Source organism: Sparus aurata, chromosome 1, assembly GCF_900880675.1.
Source record: "Sparus aurata chromosome 1, fSpaAur1.1, whole genome shotgun sequence".
NCBI lineage: Eukaryota > Metazoa > Chordata > Actinopteri > Spariformes > Sparidae > Sparus > Sparus aurata.
The window spans coordinates 34363431-34386110 of NC_044187.1; the positions used below are offsets into that span (position 1 = coordinate 34363431).

General features: G+C 41.0%; 1 protein-coding gene across 4 annotated transcripts; it reads right to left on the reverse strand.

The window, feature by feature from the left end:
* Nucleotides 1-919: 919 nt before the first annotated feature.
* Nucleotides 920-13494, reverse strand: scrn2 (secernin 2). 4 transcript variants are annotated; one of them, XM_030431948.1, is made up of 9 exons: nucleotides 13308-13493; nucleotides 12334-12496; nucleotides 11209-11390; nucleotides 10491-10690; nucleotides 6957-7172; nucleotides 6683-6848; nucleotides 4592-4772; nucleotides 2077-2233; nucleotides 920-1400 (listed from the first exon to the last, which is right to left on the reverse strand). In XM_030431948.1, the coding sequence occupies exons 1-8, from the start codon at nucleotides 13382-13384 to the stop codon at nucleotides 2081-2083; spliced, it is 1338 nt and encodes a 445-aa protein (XP_030287808.1). In that variant the 5' UTR covers nucleotides 13385-13493; the 3' UTR covers nucleotides 920-1400; nucleotides 2077-2080. The 4 variants fall into 4 exon arrangements, with proteins under 4 accessions (XP_030287808.1, XP_030287802.1, XP_030287818.1 ...); XM_030431942.1 differs by having other exon boundaries at nucleotides 920-2233; nucleotides 13308-13494; XM_030431958.1 differs by having other exon boundaries at nucleotides 920-2233; nucleotides 13171-13440.
* Between the last annotated feature and the right edge of the window lie 9186 nt (nucleotides 13495-22680).

Sequence of the window (22680 nt, forward strand, 5' to 3'; positions counted from 1 at the left end):
GAGAAGTATAGGTCAGGGGACGGATCCAAAACATTTCCAAATCACTGAACATCCCTCCGAGTTCAGTTTCATCCACCATGAAAAAAATGGAAGGAATATGACAAATGTGTAAATCTGCCTAGAGCAGGCCAACCTTACAAACTTGACTGACTGTGCAAGGAGACTAGCGAGGGAGGCAACCAAGACACCTATGACTACTCTGAAGGAGATAAAAGCTTCAGCAGCTGAGATGGGAGATACTCCGCTTACAACAAATGTTGCCCAGGTTCCTCACCAGTCAAAGAGTGGGAGAGTGGCAAAGAGAAAGCGTGTGTTGAAGCTCAATAAATCTCCACTAGAGTTCACCCAAAGGTCAACTGGAAGAAGGTTCTTTTGTCTGATGAGACCAAAATTGATTTTTAGCCACCAGACTAGGCGTTATGTTTGGCAGACACCAACCACTACAATACTTATGTAATTACTTATTTTACATTATAGATTTTAAATTAATTTACACTACTTTGTAGAAATCTTTTTTAATTTTTACATTAAAGATTTTTTGTAAATTCTATTGACCCTGATTCCATTTGTAAATGCAATGAAAGGGGAAAACATCCAAGGGTGTGAATATTTTAATAGGGACCGTAGTTAGTGATGACCTTTTACCCCATGCATACTGAACCACTGAGCCAGCTTTTTAAGTTTTACTAACTTTTGGTCAATCTTTTCAGGGTATTAGTCTGGTTGGAGGGCTGAAATGGATAGATGTACACATTTTAACCAACTTTAATGTGATGATGCATGCTAACATTACCAATACCTGCAGTCATTTTTGCACTTTAAAATGTAAATAAAACTTCACCTTATCCTCTAGCACCTTATGTTCCACTTACCTTTATTCCACGATACCTCAGTATTTTATTTTATAACTACTTAAGCATTTCATTGTATAGAGTACTTTATTGTTTGCTGTATATTGTACATAGTCCTTTGATTGTTTATCTACAGCTGCACAACTTGGGTGGCCAGAAAGCTCACAACATACTCAGGACAGACTATGCACATTATTTATTAGATCCTTTCTACAGGTAGCCATCCAAAGACAACCCATTTATTTGCAACAACAAACAAAATGTTCAACAAAAAGCCGTATTCACAGTATTTGCGCAACACCACACAGCTCTACATGGGCGCCTGTGCAGTCTACGTCATTACACTCACTAACGAGATGCAGCCATTGCTCCCTGGGTGAAACAGATGATTAATCACATGTGCAGTTTTGACAATGATAATGATGGAATGGTGTCAGAGATGTTTTTGTGTGAGTGAGGCAGAGGCCCATCAGACGAGAAACAGAGTTTCTGTCAGTCCCTGGGCCTTCTCCTGCAACTGCGAGTGCTAGGGATTTCCACCTGAGGGCGCTGTAACAGAGGACAGTTAAACACAGCAAACGTTAAAGACTTATTTAGCTTTGCTGGGAACACAGTCACAATCAAACTTACACAAGTGTTAGAGCGGCAGACACAAGACACATCAGAAACTTGTAAGAATCACAACTTTCAAGTTCTCATACAAGCTTTGATCTTACTGAGTAATCTTGTGTTTGTTTTATGTGCTTTACTCTTCAAGAACATTGTCAAAGAGTTGCTGGCTTATGCCAAAAACATACTTAGCGGCTGTTAAAGGATCATGATCAGGTTTGTCCAGATTTCAGTAGTAAAAGTTGTTCTGGCGGCGCTGGCTGGTCTCACACTCAGTTAGGCATGACATTTGAATCCTTTGTGTGTGCAGTCTGTTCCTCTTTCACAGACAAATGCAGACGCTCAATGATCTTGAATATTATCATAAAATGTGGTTTGCACCAGATGCGATTATTGAGTGTGCTCATGGACTGCTGAGAAAGCAGAGCTCTCCACCCTTTTAAGGTGCTTTCAATGCCATTTTCTAAGGTCCTGACCCTATATGGACAATATATTCTATAACATGTAGAGTTACTGAAACTCATCACCCGTGTCATTATCATAGTCATGCATATTCAACAACAGGAACAGATTAATGCACAACGCAACACCAATTAGAGCTCCTGAAGCCTCCCACCTCCTCACTGGTAGAACTTAATTTCTGTGTCCACGCAATCGAAAAACAAGTCCCCCAGTTCTTCTCCCGGTATCTCTCCGTTCAGCATGGCTGAAATCTCACTCAGACACTGTGACTCCAGCTCCCTCAGGATCTCATGGATAGCTAGACCCTCGTCCTGACAGAGAGGGAAAGACAGATGTCAAAACAACACCTGGATCAAACAGTACATACTTGTGTGTTTAAACCTGCTGATGCAGCGCAGTCATTTGACTAAATCCAAAACTGGTCAAGAAGCTGTTTGCAATATATGTATGTACATTAACAAGAATCCAGATTCCACTCGCTACCTTTTGAAAGTACGAGTTATTATGGGCCAGATGTCTGTGGTGGGAGATGCAGACTTAATTATAGCAGTCGCACACGTACTCTGACCTACCTCCATTTCCCTTACAGGCTAATCTGGATCTATAGCTGCTCGCCAAAAAAGGCACCAATAGTTGTGTTCCAGTTCTATACTATATACTGAAAATATGCAGCGCGTACTATATACTAACAAAATGCACCAAAATACATCAACTCAAATGTGACTTTGAAACGCCACTGCCAATTAAGCGTCTGGAACTGTTTGGGCCTGAGTGTTGAGGGTGCATCGGTGTGTTCTTGTTTCCTTGCTTTCCCTCAGGTACCGCCCTCTCTCCCCTCTTTCTTGCCTATGAGTGGAGAATCACACCTGATCTCACTCATCATTATGCCTTGGAGATTTATAAGTGTTAACTCACAGTGAGGCCAGTGGGCCGAGCAGCGGTAGTGTGTTGTGTGAGCCAGCATATTGATCAGTAGGGTGATGTTTTCTATTGACTAGTGCTCCAACATTTAGCGCTGGAGTGGAACTGAGCATTGAAATATAGGTAATTTTGGTTGTCTTTTCTTCTTTTGAAGGATGAAGGCATCTTCCTTTGTGAAGACACTTGTTTTTTGTTGACCTAATTACTTTCATTTTAATTGCATCAAAATGCATCCTGTTTCTCCTTCTTCTTTTACTTCCGGTGCTATCTAACTGCCCTCATCCCCTGGCCTTATGGGGATGTAACAATAACAAAATACATGAAAGTTTTATAAAAGCTAGTGAGTTGATTAGGATTGTTCTCTCAGACTCCTGCTTCCAAGTGAAATAGAAACTTGTATGCACATTTTTAAGCCAGCACGCTGAAGTCCTTGAATTGTTATAGGTGAAATCGTGATAGCTTGCCAACAAAGCCCAATAAAAATGTGTAAGTTGTACTTGAGTCAACTTTTTTTGTAATATTGGAATTAGAAGTTTGAACTTTGTACACTTTTACCCCTTTTTCTTTTTCTCGTTAATTTATCAATTCAATTAATTTAAAGTAACATTAGAAAGCAATAAGATCTCATGAATCTATTACAAATAAAAGGTTCAAGTCATGAATAATAAAACACCATTGCTCGATTAAGTACACTCAGACTACTGCAGCCTAGCTTAGTCTGGTATCTTAAAGTGGCAAACGACAGCAGACTTTAGGTAGATATTAATGTGAAACTGACATTATTCAGTCAAATTGCTGATTTCAGTATATGTTACTACTTGTGCTTAGGTTGCAAGTTATCCAATTGTCAATCGTGGCCATATTGGCTGCTGCTCAGCCAAAGTAACACAAACTTGCTTTAAAGTTTTACAGCTAGTGAAGTATATATGTTTCCATTTTACATTGCATTGTGGGAGGTAGTGTACATCCCCAGTAAAATCAAAAAGATAACGTTTTATGTTCCTAGAGTAAATATATGTGGGATGCTAATTGGTCCAGTAGGACTTTTCACTAGGTACTACCGCATCTGGTTAAGGACAGTGAGTACATCAATTAGAAGCACATCTCTGCTGCCTCTCAGTGGCTTCAAGTTAAGTATAGTATAGTATAGCATAGTATAGTGTAGTATACTATACTATGCATACTGACACTTTTGAGCATACTTTTCACAGTATGAATGCATATCACAATTGAAACACTATGAACTTGCATGTGCTATGAAAATATGAATTTGGTCACTATAGCACTCTTGTGTATCTGTAAATAGCAGACCAGTCTCTCTGTGACTGCCAACTCATTTTATGCTACCTAAATTATTATATGATAAGCGCAATGGAGGTTAAAATAGTGTACTTACCATATGTGCCACTGATTCAACAAAAAAACACAAGTCTTCTGCTGAGTGGCTTCAATGGAAAATATTACTTTGTTCTGCAGTACGAATACCTCCCAGCATTCTCATTTTGGTCTTTGGTTGCACACTGCAGTTATGATTCAAACCCTGCTCTTGGACTTTGGATGTGCACTCGTAGCATGTTTCTTTGATTTTTCTTTCTCCACTGGGAATGTCAGTCCTGAGCTGTGCAACTTGCCTGTAATTTACCAGCAACTGACCAAGTTCAACTCTCAGAAAAAATATTTGGATGTATAAGGATCTGCCGGGATCTAAGCAGGACTATCATTGACCTAGGTCATCCATCAGTGCCCACCGGATTGGTCTCCATGGTGTTGAGCGCCACCTGGTGGGCTTTGTACAGGTCATGTCTTCTGTCCACCTGGCTCTGAAAGCGGGGCTTCTTCCTGACAGGGTCATCCGCGCCGAACTGTGGAGAGACCACCCTCAGCACTGGGGTGCAACAGTCCGAGAAGACAAAAGGCTTGAATACAGACCTATCGAAGTACAGATGGGGTGGGTAGACAGGAAGAGGAACAGGAAAAGAGAAAGGAAGACTGAGAAACTCCCATTGACCCAAAGTGGACACAGAATGCAGGAAAAGCAAAGTTTGGGAGGGAAATAACACTGCAGTCTCAAAGCCTTCATGTAATGCATGCATTTGAAATTGAAATGATATATCAATAAAACAAAATAGGATGTAAACACATGGTTAATTATTCAATCAACTGTTGGTACTTATGTTACCAACTTTGTTTCTGATTCAACAAAAATAAAACACACAACTTCTATTGAAGCTAGCTTTCCCAGATGGAACCAACCACACACCAGGGGTCTCATTTATAAAAATGTATTTAGATTTATACCTGACCTTGGTCTTAAGACCATTTCCAAATGTGTACTTAAGTTTTTAAGTTTGTAGTGTCCTTGTAACTTATGCACCTATGACTAATACATCTCGACACCTGCCTTGCTATTTCCCCTTATATAATGCCAGAACAGATGGTGGTTTTGTCAGGAGTAGCCTTAGGCCAATAGACAAAATCAAACTTTTTGGAAGATGAGCTCAGGATTGTGATTGGCAGAGGAGATTGCAGCCTTAAAACGTATTATTCAGTGGATTAAATAGTGGGTTGACATGCAAAGCCAATGTGTTGCCGCTGAACATTGTTCATAAAGCTCATGGTTCACCACAGGCTTGCAATAAATAACCAGCAGCAAAAACCCTTACAACAAGTCTAGACTTCACTAAGATATAAGATCATTTCCATGTCAAAGTTAGGTTCTATAAATAACTACTTAAATGTGGTTTTCTGCTTAAGTTGTTCAATTATGATCAAAACTGATTTGAAGTCCATTTTTTTTTAAATGAACAATATTTTCAGCCTGTATCAGAAGATATAAAAAGAACATAGTCTACAACATAGAGGACATGTTTGCCTCCTTATAGAGGGAATGTCTTGGGTGAAACACCTCAGTAGGAATGGCATGTCTGAGTACTGCAGAGGCCTACACAGCCAATGAGGCACCATGACACACCTTTGGCAACAATGCATTATTAAAACCTGGAAGGACAACGGTGAACCATCATCTTCAAGCGAGAAATGTGGCCAGAGAAAAAAACTTGAATGATCGTGATCAGAGATCACTTAAACTTTTGGTCAAATTAAATCATAATAAAATCAACAGTATAACTATGTTTTGCAGTGAAAGTAAAAGCATTTCTACACCACAATGTGAAGAGAACTCACAGGATTCAGCTGAGTAGCCTAAAAAACACTTATCAGTGAGGCTGATCAGAGAAAAGGGCTTCAATTTGCTAGGGAGCGTCAAGATTGGACTCTGGAGCAATGGAAAAAGGTCATGTGATCTGATGAGTCCAGATTTACTCTGTTCCAGAGTGATGGGCTCATCAGAATAAGAAAAGAGGTTGATGAAGTGATGCACCCATCATGCCTGGCGCTTAACTTACAAGCCTGTGGGGGTTGTGTTCTGTTCTGGGGTTGATTCAGTTGGTCAGGGTAGGTTCAGCAACGTTATGCGCCCAAACAATTAGGTGATGTACTGAAGAAGGCTTTACACAGCGGTCCGACTCTCCCATCATCAATACAAGATCTTTGTGAAAAATGTGTGCAACTCTGGACTGAAAATAAATGTGCCACTGGGAATGTGTGCTGTAATCAAAGCTAAAGGCCATCCAATAAAATATTAGAGTGTGTGACTTTTAGCCAGGCAGAGTTTTTTTTTTTATCAATTTGTGATACAAGGTTTTCCAATGTTATGGCAGTGCTGCTTATTTAGAACAGCAAATGTAATGTTAATGGGTTACTTCAGCATTGTATTAACAGTAGTTCTTACTAGCTGGCGTTAATAGCCAAGAGGATTCTAAGTTTAAACAGTGACATACCTGGAGGGGTCTGGGGTGGCAGTGAACAAGTGGATACAGGGCAGGCTGGTGTCCCTGGGCAGGACAGACACCATGCTCCCTGTGGTGCAGAAACCTCCAGAATCCATGCAGATGCCACTGGGCTTGTCCCTCAGAATGGAGATCATCACCTCTGCCGTCACCGAGCCTGCCACCAGAGACAGCGCAAAGGTGTGATAGAGATGTTCAGTGTTAAAGTCTTCTGTCAGTGATGTCCAAAGGCATTTGGGGAAACATGGTAGTGGAGCACCCTCACCGTCATGTTGCTGGAGCAGCTCCGTGCCTCCCTTGTAGCGCTGTTTGGCCAGCTCCATCCTGGCAGGAGGGTTCTCTGGGCTGAACACCCGAGAGAAGTTGAACTCTCCTTCACCGTCCCACCAGCCCTGAGCCTGGGCGACACTCCGCAGCTCCGGGTGCTCTGCCGAGACCTCAGCACCGATGGTCAGCTGGTTGGAGATGTTCTTCACACCCTCTGAGAAGGAAAAGCGGCTGTTTAACGGCTTGTTAAAAACAAGTTTTATTACAGTTTCAGCACTTGCGCACAACTCTGCCAGATGTTTTTATTCTTTTATAATTTTTCAGCAAAAAAAAAATGAAAGGATAAAACAAGAAAAAAAATACACAAATCAACTGGAGATATTCTGGAAGGAAGTGTTCAAAGCACTTAAAAGTGCTAAAAAAAAAAACAATACAAAAATATTACAATAGATCTGAAGGTGGTGGTACTGAATTGTATAAATAAATACAATTCAGCAGTTGAAACTAGGGGAAATATAATAAATAATAAAAATAAATGAAGCAAATAAAAGAGTAATAAAAAAGCAGAGAGGAAGGATGAAAAGGGGAGACTGAGATACATATTTGATTTAATACGTGTGTAAGTATTCAAATCACCTCACCTTACTAGTTTAGCCCAGGCAAGACTCCATCTATTATTTAATTAAATACGTTTTTGGTGACTGAAGGAATACTTTATTTGTTCCATCTGGTAATTTCCCGTAATAGAAATTAATTAATTTCAGTTTCCATGAACAGAAATAATTGGTAAAAACAACCTATGAGTGTCTCATCCCAGTTCTCTGTTTGAATTGTGTAACTCCTCAATAGGAATGGCCTTCAACTTTATACCATACTTAGTGTTTTGTGAAGAAGTCTCTTAGTTAAGACTGCTGTTGTTAAGGAGTTGAAAGTTTTACCTTTTTTAAAGCAGATGCAAGTCTCTTGTACGGGAGTGCAACATGTTTGAAATTTTACAAATAGTTTAGCCAGAAACATGCCGTTTATGTAAGGCATGCTCGTTTGTGCTGTATTTGCATAGACACCACAAGCTGAGAAGCTTGAAAGGTTTATCTCCTCTTGACAGAGTGATCCAGCCCTGACGAATAGGCATCTCTTTACCACAATTTCAGGATTCCCAGACACATCTCTATAAGCTGTGGTCTCATGTTGAAGAATGAACAAAGAGATCTGAATGGGCTTTATTTAGTTTGCAGTTTAGCTTCCCACATTAAAGAGCATGTATGAGTTTGATGTAATGTAAGTATGGATAAAATCATATGGATTTTCAACACTTTGTTTGATTGATTTGTTTTTAAGGCTGATTAAGCAGCTGAACACTGAACATGCATAACTTTGCTCTAATTCAGCCTTAGCTCAGTGAATGCTTTTAGCCATACTAGCAGTGTGACAGATGTATCCTGTGAGCCGGCGCTCAACTATCTCAACAACCACTGGACAGACTTTGATGATCCCTGACATTATATCTTGTGACACCAACAGGAAATGTTCTCATTTGAACAGTACATTGGTTTATAACTAAATACATAAAGAACACAGATGCCCACAAGGCTTATCTGTACTTTGTGTCAGGTGATAGTTAACCAATCTTAACATGCTTACACCTTAAACTAAGTTAACATTATACTGGCTAAACAGCAACTTATTAGCATTGACAGTGTGATCATGTTAGCTTGCCGATGTTAGCATATAGCACAGAACATCCCTCTGTCTAAATACAGCCCGGGAACTTCTAGAATGGCTGTGTTAAGGTGTGTCTAAAACCAACCCCTTTTTTAATTGCTTAACTACTCCTTACATCAGACCTATTAAAGTGGCGTCCCATTGACCAATTGTGGCCCATTAACAACCTCGTTCTGGCCCTTCGATCGTTGTATTATGAGGCTAATTCAAACAGTCTTTAGTTAAGTAATGTAAGTAATGTTACGTAAGTTTTAACCCATGCAGAGCGTCAAACTGACCACTTAAAATTAAAAGGTGCACTGTTATTTTTCCAGTACTTCTGTGTACATAATTTCTCTTTTTCAATTGTGCAAATTATGCAAAGCGGAGAACAAATAAAAACTGTATTAGTATTGTTAGTTACAACACATTTACATTCCGAGTTTTACAGGTCAGACAGTGGGGCTGTGTAAATATCTGCCCCAGAGGACTTTGCTTATTTCCAAATCTGGCCCTTCTATAAATGTGTAGCTGAACAGGCCTGCCTTATATAATATATTTAACACTTAATGGTTTACTCAATAGCTAGTTAGTTAGTTATAAGTAAATTGAAATTTCAGACACTTGTGATTTTTGCATCATCACATCTATAATAGTATAGTATAATATAATAGTATACTATAGTATACAACCCACATATATCAGTGTATGTGAGTTGTATATTATACTATACTATTATTTTATACATTGTAATGCTTTTTTGCTGTTTTTGTTTACTCTGTACATGTGGCACCTATTGCACTGCAAATCCAACCTGGATGAGGGAACCCTCCTTTGTTACTCTTCTTGAGATTTCTCCCTGTTTTTTTTTCCTTAACACGTTTTTCCTTATCTTAAACAAGGATAAGTTAAGGCACAAAGGTGTCATGCTGTACAGATGGCAAAGGCCTCTTTATAAGGCTTTATAAATATGATTGACAACAAGATACGATGCTACATACACGGTGTAAATATTAAACAGCACACAGTCCAGCAAGAGATTATCTTTGGATTAGAGCTCATTACATTTTAATCAACATCAAATTCTCTTATGCGTTTCCTGCACAAATTCCTCGAGACAAACATTAAAGTTGAACACACACAATAGCTACAGCTTCACATGAACAGGTGAATAATACGTACTTATTGAAGTCAAACAGCTGTATGTTGGGTATTGCAATATGGCGTGAACAAATAGAGGATATAGATATATTTATGAGAAAAAATATACAAAGTTTGTGTTCCACATTAAATTAGAAGAAAAAATAAGCCAGCACATGTGGTTGTTCAGCACAAGCAGGACAAAAATAAGGTCTTTACAAGGCCAGCAGCAGAATTTGAAAGAAATCATTTTAATTGAAAACATTCAAAAATTAACTTTTATTGTCAACAGAATGTGAATAAATTGCTGTTCTAAGTTAATGCGGTCTATGTATTGTGTTCCAGAGATATCTACTGAAGTGAGCATGCTAACTAGCTACCGCAGCTCATCCAGGTCCAAAGCTCCTGCGCTCACACTCTCCTGGTCTTGGAGTTCCAGTTCTAACCACTAGCCGCATGGCTAACTGAGCTAACCAGCTATGGGCAGTGACATTTAGCAGCAGTTAGTGGTTACTTTAGTGACATGCTCCCCCAGTATTTGAGGATGAATTCCACAAGTGGCCAGTTATTACTTACTGCACCTTTAAGTCACTGAATTATATCTATGGCTCTGTATACATTACCAGCTCAGCAGCCACTGAACCAAGTAACCATGTAACCTATAAATGCACCCTCTACAGTGGAGCCTCACCTGTGACCTTCTGCGCCGCCCACAGCCTTCCAGCTGTTTCCAGGACCCAGGCCTCGTTGCGGTCCACCAGGAGGAAGGTGTTGTGGTAGCTGAAGGGCTCAGGATCCTCCCTGCATGGCCCCCCTTGACCGTGCTGCTCCAGGAGGCTGGTGATCACCGTGAGCGCTGCCCAGGCACTGTCACCACGTTCCAACCCCAGTCTGAGGATGCAAAGTCATGCTGGGTTACTTCAACATGTAAAGTCTTAGTTTCCTCTATACAAGGTCATAATTATTGTAAACCACATTGTTATTTATTAATGGGGACAGTTCTTGCATTGTTATGTATCTAGCTACTTAAACTTACTTATCAGTTTATAGCTTGATCAGTAAGTCTCTCAAACTAACCCTGAAAACTGGTTTAATTGTGGGCGATGTCTACACCCTCACCTTGGAATATGCATTGCAGGAAATGCTACTGTAAGTGCCACGCTCCAACAGTGCTTGCTACACCTGTCATAACATGCTTGTGACAATGTTCACACCCTCCTGATCAAAGCCTGAGAGGATTAAACTAATGCTTCTACTGAATTTCCAATATTCAAACTGCTCTTAAAGAGGATGCAATCGCTGCTCCCATCAGCTCTAGAGATTACGTTTTCTTTATTGCTTAAATTGGATAAGCCGTAATTATCCATATAGTGGGGTTATCTAAGTATCAAAAGGTTTTCAGTGCTCACCGGACAAGGTCCATGCCTAGCAGAGCCTCACCGGGGGTGACGGGCTCTCGGGTCCAGACAGCCTCATTCCCAATACAGACTCCCTGGTCGTTGGCTCCCATTTCAGCCCCCCACATCCAGGCAGGCTTGCTGAGGACGACAGCGTGAGTGTGCTCCACCTGAGGGATCTGGATGTATGTGCACTGCGGACAAAACAAATGATTGAGAGACAGTTCATATGAAAGGAGCGGCTCACCCAAAACTGACATTTTGTTTTGTTTTTACACGTTTTAAAACAAGTCCCCACCTGCTTCAGTTGTTTAGGAGAATGCTGCAACACGGTTTTGCTATGAAGGACCAGAAATGTTTTGTGGATTGTGAGATTTCACCTGACTATCCATCGGCACAGGGGCTGAGTAGATAATGGCTGAATTTTTATCTTCGGGTGAACGTTTCCTTTAAAACCAGCCAGTTCAGTACCACTGTCCAGATCAGACCAAAGGGCAAAAGTACATCCTCTTGCTATACATAAATTATCCATTCACCTGCTAATCTGTGTTCAGCATTTCAATACATCCATAAAGTGATTCCAGCACATTAATATGGCCTTTTTAAAGTAACGCTGGTGAATTTAATTTGGGTTTAATTTGCCCAGGTGTAGAAATAGCTACCTGTATGAATGCAGTTCTCTTGCAGAGACAGTGCAACTGTTTTGAACAAGCTGTCAACAGTTTATACAGGGATTTTTTTCTCTTTGACTGAAACATGTTTACAGGGAAGACCCTGTGTTATCCTGAGTGACACTGTTTCTGAAAAGACTGGTGAAAAGTGGTGAAAAGGAGGAGGGGTTTAATCAGCAGGATTAAACTTTCACTTCCTTCCCCTTAAACATTAACAGGAAGGAATGTTACCACACAAAGTCCCCATGTAAATATTGACTATTCTGTGTCAGACAGGTTTATTGCAAATAATAATCCATTGTACCGTGAGCAAAAGATATCATTTTAATCATTTTATTCTGAATTCTTTTTCTGCGGTGCACCAGACTGTGGGAGTGCACAGTGTTTCAGTCAGCCTGTGCATTTTCAAAGTTGCCTGTCTGTCTGCCTGGTGGTGTGAGACTGCAGGAGTCCAGGGCTGCTTTACCTCCTGCATGGAGCCTGGAGGGTGAGATGCTGCAGGGTAGTGAGCCACCTCCTGCACCTCATCCCGGGGACGGTCGGAGTTCTTCCCGAAGATCACATGGTCATCGCGGGAGCCGGGGGGCAAGGAAACAAAACAGTCACATGACACGGGAGCCTCTGCCATCCTGCAACAGACAAACAGCCAAATGATGTGTGGGTGGCAGGAAGTCTCTGTCAGATAAACGCACACTCAACCGAGTCACCGCCTCATGTGAACGACCTGAGTTAAACTAATCCTTAAGAGTCTGACAACGTGACTGACAGCCATCACAATAGAGCCGACACCTTTTCTAACCACAGTGTGCGTGTGTGGAGTCAGGAGGGGGAGTCTCCTTCACTTCCCCACCCAGAAAAAGTCGCCGGTGCACTGCCCAGCCCTTTCAGCCGAGGATTAGGAGGCAGTCCTGTGCGAGCACTTTATTGACTGTAATCTGCACAAATCCGACCGCCACGTTGCTCTATTACCCCCACCCCCACCCACCACCCTTCGCCTCGCATTTGCGAACACGAACACGCTTTCATCTCGGGAAATTATGTCGTCAGAAAACGGCCCTGATCGCAGACGTAGCCTGTGGCGGAGCTCGCTGCGAGAGCCGTCCCTGTCCCAGAGATAAGGCCCGGCTGAGGCTGAACACACTGTCGCTCCCCCGTCTCTTTCCGGAGCAGCGTCGCGCCTGTCGCTGCGTGTCATTCCGCATTTCTCGGGGGGGTTTAGTAAAAAGTGGGGGTGGGGGGAGTTCAAGGCTAATAGTCCGTAAACTAGAGCTAGTGTGTGCATGCTGCCGTAGAAAATGTTTACCTGTTGTTTTTTTTTCAATGGTGAGCGCGGACGGCTGGCTGCGAGGAGGCAGGTTGTGGATAGCGGGTCACGTGACCGAGAAATCCAAAGGTATGTACTTAAAGGTCTCGTCTCGTCTGGCCACAGGCTCAGCTCACCGTCTCACACAGGCGTCCAGTCCACACCTGCGAAAAGCTGCACAGCAGAGCCCGGTGATGATGCAGGGCTTCATCATGAGTCGGCCTCCCCTCCGCCTGTTTGTCAGGGCTGTAAACCCACAGCCAAGACTGGTCTGAAATCACATCAGGTCCCTGGGAATCCCTCCTGCCAGTGTCACAATCCTGTGTTTCTACCCATAAACTGACATTAAACACAGACCTTGTTTTGGGTTTTTTTTTTTTCTCTTTATTTCTGCCCTTTCGCCACTTCCACTGTATAAAAATAAGAGCATATAAAACTGTAATTATATGCAAAGTATTTGTTTCATCATAGTTGCTGATTATCAGCTTCTGCTAAACTCATGAGTTCATGTCTGTGTGACTCAAAGTGATGAGCTGGACAAATGTCTTACCTTGCAGTCGCTAAAGTAAACAAGTTCATATTTGTTATAAGTTACAATCAACGCGGCTAACTGCACACATGAAGTCCAGTTCAGCCGTCACACCAGGGTACGTCTGAACCTGTAACAGCTGTACGTGGTCTTTTGAAGCTCTGGAGAGAACCTTTACAAAGTTTGAAGAAATAACCCTCGTGATGTCATCAGGGTTTGGTTGTATGGAGTTGCATTATGGGAAATGTAGGATCCTGTGTTTCAAGACCTCAACACATACTAGGGCAAGTCAGAATTTCTAAGCCTCTGCTGCTGGGATTCTGACCATGCATTAAAAAAAACAAGTAGTAAATAAGGGTCAGGGATGAGTGTTAATTTATATAGATGGATTCCTGTATATTTGCTGATAAGCTGATGTGTAGTAAGATAGACTTATGTCATTTTATGTATTAAATCATTTGTATTTATGTCTAACTGAATAATTTATACATGTGTTCTATACTCAATTAAGCCCCATCCAAAAAAATGTTAACATTATACAACGAAGGATTGTACAATGAAATGATTAACACTACAGGATTATATAAATATATGCTTAAATAATAAGTTACAATAAGTTATAAAATACGACTAACTTTTTCTATCTTTATGCCTTATTTCTTATTTTAATTCACTTATACATATACTTATACCTAAATTTGTAGTATACTTTTACAAAAGAAAGCAGCAAATGGTCTGTTGGAGAGTCTGAATTAAAGAGCAAACTAAATGACAAAGCCAGGTGTCTGTGTCTGAAGGGTTTAACTTCTTACATTACCTGGCAACAGGAAGGTGGTTCTTATTAATGTTTTATAAGTGATGTAGAAAGCATTTGTGAAAAACAAAATCAAAGTTAGTTATGATTTTTTGTAAAAGTACTATTTACTTCTGGATTCGTATTATTACTGATCCATTGTATTAATGTTAGCAGCCGTGGAATTGATTTTGACTGCTTTTTACACTGTTGGGTAATTTAATCTATGATAATGCATCATATTTTATCAGCTGATTCTAAACTGAATCTATACCTCCTACCCTGCCAAAAAAAATGCAGCAACGTTATATACAGTCGTTGTCAAAAGTTTGCATACACTAGTAAAGAACATGTATATCATGACAGTTTTCAGTTCCGGTGATTTCTACAACTCTCATGTTTCTGTGATGGAATGAGTGGAATGAAACTACTTTGTCACAAAAGCAGTCATGGAGTTTGCTTCAAATGTCAATTTTTTTATAGGTCTTCTGAAAATGTGACCATATCTGCTGGCTCAAAAATATACAGTTATTCTAATATTTGGTTAAATGTCTTTTGGCCATTTTCACTTCAGTTAGGTGCAATTGATAACCATCCACAAGCTTCTGGTCGTCCTCCGGCTGAATTTTTAATCTCTCCTCTTGACAGAATCTGTGAACTCAATTTGTTGGCTTCTTGGCACAGACTTGTTTCTTCAGCACAGTCGAAAACCTCTATTCTAGCCTGATTTAACCGTTCCTTTACCTTTTTTCTTTCATGGCAGCCTCTCAGTCCATGGTAATGCAAAACCCCCTTGACTGTGGACTCTTGACACCTGTCTTACAGCATCTTCCAATTCATTGCAGCCTGTCTTTTCGGTGCTTTTTGGTTGACTCTTGACCATCCTGACCGGTTTTCTCTCAGCAGCAGGTGATAGTTTGTGTTTTCTTCCTGATCGTGGCAGTGACACAACTGAGCCATGCACTGGCTGTTATCAATCATAATCACTCAGCAGAAGAGGCCATGCTACAGAGCAAATTTGATTCACACAACTTTATACAAAACTGAAACTGGTCATTCAGTTTGTTGTATGTGTATATTTGAGCCAGCAGGTTTGGTGACATTTTCAGAAGACCTATAATAAATCAATTATTGAACCAAACTTCGTGAATTTTTATTTTGTGACAAAGTGATATGTGTTCCACTCATTCAAACACAGAAAAATAAAAGAAGAAATCATTGGAACTGAAGACTGCCATGATATAGATTTTTCTTTACTAATGTATGTAAACCTTTGACCACAACTGTATGCTTCTTTTGCAGTCCAAAGAGTCTTCTCTTTTCTGAGGAGTCACAGTTTTTGGCACAGTGAAAACCACACTACTGCTTTCAACCAGTACTCTAGATCCCATGTTGGCTAATCAGTGTAATTAAAGTTGGGCGAATTCCTGTGTGTCAGTGGGTTTTATCGAGTGGGCGTCTCCCATCACTGGTGTTTCATTGAATTATGTTGCTGACACTTCCTGTCTGTGGCTCAGTCTCTCCAGACACACACACACACACCCCTGACACCTTCCACCTGCTTGTTGCACTTCACTTTATCATAAAGGCTTGATTCATTGCATGTTTGTCCATGGTATGAGGTATCTGTCTCTGAGATTTCTGTCTCCTCCTGAATACAGTGGACGCGAATTGTTTTATTATTTAAAAATTACATTTAAAAATCAATTTGAAATGTTTTTAACAGAGAAAAGTCCCCGGCAACATGTCATAAGCAGTGTCCCTGCTCCTCTGTGTGATATCAGTTTTATTAAGTTCTGGTTTACACTCTGTCTGTTTCTGTAAAGACACATTTGATTCTTTTAAATGCCATTTTCAGCCTTGCTTGGTCCCATGCCTCAGAATTTCTGCCTCGAATTTATTATTTTCAATAATTCAAATACATCTCTTGTTGCGGTCATTGCTTGTATTCACGCGAGAATCCTAATTATATTTGATGCTTTCCTGAAAAAAATCCTTTGGACTGTCCTGGAACCTCTGACCTTAGTTTTTCACAAAGAAATCCAAAGTCCAGCATTATAAAATATTTAAAACAAATCACCCACAGGCTTGTATACGCAACCAAGACCGACAGGGAAGGTCTCATTTTTCAGGTGACATTACAATCCGCACATGCCCGATAAAAAGTGATTCAAATATATTCCCAGAAATTGGTATGGACAGCTCCTTTAAAGCTGCACTAATCAATATTTATATAGTAACAATGGATCAAATAACTGAATGCAATATAAAAGGCATTGCTTGTACTGACAATACCACAGACATTACATGACCCCGCAACGCCATCTGGTTCGGTTTTATGGCTCGCATTCTTACTGTTTTGATTCAGTCTTACCGCTGTAACCCTTTTTTCACTAGCATGAAGCAGCTGTTTTACGCACAAAAAAGCTTTGGTGTCTGCCTATACTACTACCCTACTGACTACACTACCTGCCCCGCTTTTTGATATAAAAGAGAGAGTTAAAGCAAAACTCTCGTCAAAATGCAACCTAGGCTTTCTTTTGTGAATGTATATGAGTCAATCCTTCATGTAAAAGCACAATTACGACAAAAGAGGCACTTTTAAGATTTACCGTAGTTTCATTTTCGGGTAAGCTCATTTTCAATGGAGTGCTGGGGCACTCTTACGCTAGCATCAAAATCGCTATTTTTAAAACACTAAGAAGGTTTGACACAACATGAAACTTTGCTCGTAGTATCACCAGGGTCTCTACACATGAACACGAGCATTGAGAACATTGTTTGTGTACACAGAGTTTACTAAAAAGAACGTTTTTGGACAACTCATGTTAGCAGATGTGTCCTCCGCTCGCTGCCGTCCAGGCAGAAGTTTCGATCTCCGAATGTGACGTAACCTGGAGGACAGTTAAGGTGGACCGCTCCTAAAGCTTAGTTCCATATAAATGCACGGATAATTCATTGTTTTGTCATTAGCGAAAAACTATATTGACCTTGAAGTTGAAAAAGGGGTCTCATATAAGAAACAATACTAAAATGAAAAGCCGGAAAAGTCACGTGAGATATCGCGTGGATAGTTGTTGCCAGAAGACAGTAGCAGTTCACCTTAACTCTTGTCTATGTTACTTGCATTCTGAGATCGATACTTCTCGGCTGCCATGACAGTGGCTAGCGGAACAAGCTACTGCTAAGGTGAGTTGTTAGAAAAACTTTATTTTTAGTAAACTCTGTGTACACAAACAATGTTCTCAATGCTCGTGTTCATGTGTAGAGACCCTGGTGATACTATGAGCAAAGTTTTATGTTGTGTCGAGCCTTCTTAGCGTTTTAAAAATAGCGAGTGCCCCTACACTCCATGGAAAATGAGCTTGCCCGAAAACGAAAGTACAGTAAATCTTAAAAGTGCCTCTTTTGTCATAATTATGCTTTTACACGAAGGTTTGACTCATATACATTCACAAAAAAATGCCTAGGTTGCATTTTGGCGTGAGTTTTGCTTTAATATTGGACTGGAGATTCATCAGGTGGCCAGAAACACTAATCCCATTAAATCCTAATCCTGTATACATCTTTTGGATGTGTAAAGGCAATTCCAAGTGCTTTGCAGGGGCCTAGAAATACATTAAAAACAAAACATTGAGAAAATATCATCCGCTCCATCAAGTGGTTGCCAGTTTGTAGCACTAGCTAATGTTGCTGACGCTAGCTAGCAAATGTAAACATTGCTAACGTTAACGAGCAAACATAAGTGTTACTAATGCTAGCGAGCTTACATTACCATTGCTAGCACTATCTTACATTAATGTTGATAACTCTAGCTAGCCAATGTAAATAATGCTAACATTAGGGCAGTTCAGTAAGCTGGGTGCTTACTGTAGAACTCACTCATGATTAAAACATTTTGGCAACGAGGAAGACTCATGATGCTGACCAAACCAAATACTACATGGTGGCAATGGCGTTATACTATCGGCTGAGAAAACCATGTAAGAAGCTCAAACCAACTATCAAAATTCTTACACAGAGATAAAGCAATGAATTTGGACCGGATCATTTATTTTAGATTATTAGGCCAGACTGATGTCAGACTGAATAATGAGTAAAAACTCATTTAGATTTTATGTAAGCACTGCAAACAGAACTCCTTTCTCTTGAGGTTGAGGGTTGAGGCAGAAAGCTGCATGGCTTATTAATTACAACAAATTATAAGTCATACCTGTTTTCAAGTTACCTCATCCAATTGTCTAAACTGACAGCAAGTCTGTTCACAGTAATTCCAGTGACTGAACTGTGAACTGACAGCATGGTGTCAAAGTAATAACTTCCCCTCTGCTAACAATAGATCATCAAGGATATGGCTCCTGCGAGTTCTCTCTCTAATAGTGAGAACCTGCCCAACTGCATTGCAGTGACTGCTGCCGTGCCAACAGGTACTGCTCATCAATATGCATGTCAGTGGGCCCCATTCTTAAAACTGACTCATTTGGCATCTGTTAAGTTTTGATGACGCAATCAGTTTTATGGAAGTTGTCTAATAAGAGTTAACATGCACACCTGAGCACAGAGGAAACAAGGAGCGCCAACCGAGCTGCTCCGAATGTTCAACTAATGCTTGTGTTTTGAGATTCCCCACCTGGACCCCATTGGTGTTCAGTTTATGCCCAGAGTTGTCGGAGGTGTTGAGTTATTTTTGAAGCAACTTGGTGGTGAGTGGCGTTCACTTGTGGCTCAGTAGCAGTGCTGAAGGCGATGGGGCTGAATTCTTGAGAGATTTCTGAGAGGACAACCTGTTACCTGAACAGCACTCGTCTACTTCCACACCCTCCCCAGCCTTTCATCTCCTGTAGTGTGCTGACAAGCAGCGCACATCCTGTCTGCCCTTACACACAAACAGTAAAAACACCATGAGAGGTAAACACCCACCTGAGCCAAAGGCAGACACACCCAAGTAAGACTTTGCACACATGTACAGTACACACACACACACACACACACACACACACACTCTGGCACAGAAACAAGTATAGACAGAGTGAAAATACACGCACAAATGAAAAACAAACCTTGTACATACACCAATAAATCAAATCATGTTGGCAACAAACAGTAGTATCGAATGATTAAGTGATGGCGATTCATGACGCAGATTAAATCAAGTAAAGATTGGCTATGAATGTTTGACTTTTGTTTTTCCTGTTAAAACAGTTCTTTGATATTCAACATCGGTTCCAGTGTGGCGAAATGGTTCTACCATTAAGAGAAAACTTGGTGTATGAAATTATGTCTGTCTGCGGATGTCCACCCTCAAGTGGGTGCAAATAAGATGGTGTAAACCACACAAGTCCAAAGATTATATCTACTTATCAACACTGTGTCTCCGCTCACTGGGATACAGTTGCATGGACAGGAGATCCACCATTCAGCTTACCTGGTGAACTCACATATCAACACGTACGCACACAGTGCTAAGCCGAAGACCTCTTCTAGAGCCACACAGGCGTCGCGGCCCAGTTTGTAAGCCCTGCCATGTGAAGCGGAGGGCCGGCCAGAGGAAGATGAGGGGTGTTAAGAGACGGAAACAGCTGGTGAGAAGCCCAGAGGATATTAATCTGAGGGGGGAGACAGGATGGCAGGAGAGGCCGTCTAATAAAGCATGGTATTACTGCCGCAAAGGTGTGTGTATGTGTGTCTAAGTGTCTGTCTGTCTTCCTGGAGGATTACTAGTGAGCTAGAGAGAAAAAATGTTCGGTGTCTGTGTCCATCTGGCTACTGCCAACTTTTATGCTCTACATTTAAGTTCCCACATATTCTAACAAATCTGAGCACATTTTTTAGAGATGTTAGGAAATGTGTGATCGTCTCCAGTTCATCCGGTAAATCCAGCGAGGCACATCTCAAGTTTTACAACCCTTCACCCACAAAAAAACGGAGGGTTTTTGAAAATTAGATAAAATAAAGCAATCCAAATTTTCTCTGAGCAATTAAAGTTCCGGTTAAAAGGCAGAGGTGGAAGATGGGAGGGGAAGCTGGGCGGCATCAGTCGCACAGACAGTAATGACGGCGCCACTGCTGTTTAACAATCAAAGATGGGAGGCGGGGGCTCACAAGGAAGTCTCTCCTCGAAAAATACAGGTGTTTGGTACAATCAAAGCACAGCTTGCTGAAATGACTGGGTTTGAAGTTGAAAGGGGAGGCAGGGGGAGAGGGGGGCCGTTGTGGTGAGTGAGTGCCTGTATGAGAAAAAAAAAGTGACTCAGAAGACAACTGTGGGCCGGTCTCTCCTCCGGGATTTTGAATAATTAACAAGGATAAGGAAGTTGACTACTAGGTGCTTACTGTTTACTTTGTTTGGATTTTTCTGCCTCTGGAGGGGAAGTAAGGCTTTAGCCGGCCTAGCTCTATGGAGGCTGGCGTGTTGGCAGGAGGATTTGTCTGGGACACCGGTGTGGTTCCCGTGGGACTAGAGGCAAGTCAAACCAGCCAGAGGACAGTGAATCAGAATCAGAACCAACTTTATATGTAGGGAATCGTGTATACAAAACACATTTCCTTTTAGTGAGTCAAAGTCGTACACACGGAAAAACAATCACACAAGCAAACAGATTGATGTCTTGAGTAAATTATTTTGACCTTCAGGGGAACAAAAGACTCCTTGTGACTAATTACTGTAATCAAAAATACAATAGATTCTAACAAGCAATGATACAGTCTGTTTAGGGTGTGTAGGACATATGACAGCCAAAAAGTTCCAGCAAGAAGCAGTGATAAACAATTCCCTACAGGGCTCATCATTTATACCAATTAAATAAATAGTTTCACATTTGGAGATAAGCTGATTTACTTTATTGATTAAAGACTATTAACAGATTGACACATCTAAAGCTTGCAAATAAACTCATTAAATCTTGTTTTTTTTACCTTTGCACAAAAACAGAACTGAAAAATGGCCAGTTGTGGGTGTTATGTGCTGAACTATTTACTCGGCTAGTTCAACTTCTTACTAACCCCTGTAAATAAGAGTTTTACACTCCATTTTATGTTTAAATTAAACAAACAAGACATATTGTGCAGATGGGAGGACAGATTATGTTACCTTTGGTCAGAACCAGCCTGGCCGCTTCCCCCTGTTCTTCATTCTAAACTGGATGCTGACTGTAGCTTCATATCTAGCGGACAAACGTGAGAATGGTATCGATCTTGCCATCTTACTCTAAGCAGACAAGATGTTAATTAAGCCTAACTCCCTAAAATGTTGGGTGTACAAGGTCATTCTTGAATAAGAAACTGTGGTTTGATGGAAAGAAAATCAAATAATTTAAAGGTACGGCGGGTCAGATTGTAGAAACAAGCAAGAGCAAGCAAAACTTTGAAAGTATCCAACCACAAAAAATCCCACCCCTCCTCCAGACCCCCTCCTCCAAAACCCATGAAGAGGTACTGCCTGACTACACAGACTGCCCTGTGGCGCTCGCTGCCAGCAGGGAGATGTGTTAGCAGCTAATTCACTAAATACAACAAGCTTTCTTAGATTTTTAAGAAATATAAATACATATATAAACAACTTTGTTAAATGCCACAATCATATAAACACAAGCAAAATAGCCATCACGAATGTTCCCCCGCCTGAAAAGTTGCCCTCCGCTGCTGGAGATGTGTGCTTTGTGCTAACGGTAGTTGCCGAACGAGGCTGTTGCTGCCTCTGTTCTTTGGTCAAGTTTTCCACCACTCTGATCCTATTCTGGTCCGTCTCAGTTGCACACACACACACACCCACACACACACACACACACACACACACTGGAAAAGTTGCAAAATGTGAGAGAGGCGGATTGCGTTGGCTTTTCCTCAATCTGGTGTAATAGACACTATTGTCCCATGGTAGTTAGTGGTGGTGCAATAGCCGCTCACAAAAAACTCAAAATTAAAGTAGAAATGTGTCCCTGGCAAAATATTTCCACCAGCATTTATGCATTTTTCTAATTTGATTTCTGGCTGTATGTTCTCGCAGTGAAGCTTTTGCACACCTTAAGGTTGACAGGTGCGTAGGAGAAGACCGGAGGCCGACAACATTTAGGAAGAAAAGACTCCCGCACACTGTCTACTTCACTTGCAGTTAAGTTTCTTGACAGCAACGTTTCGGTACTTAGACGTTTATCTGGTTGCCTTCGACTTTTATGAAGGTATAAGTACC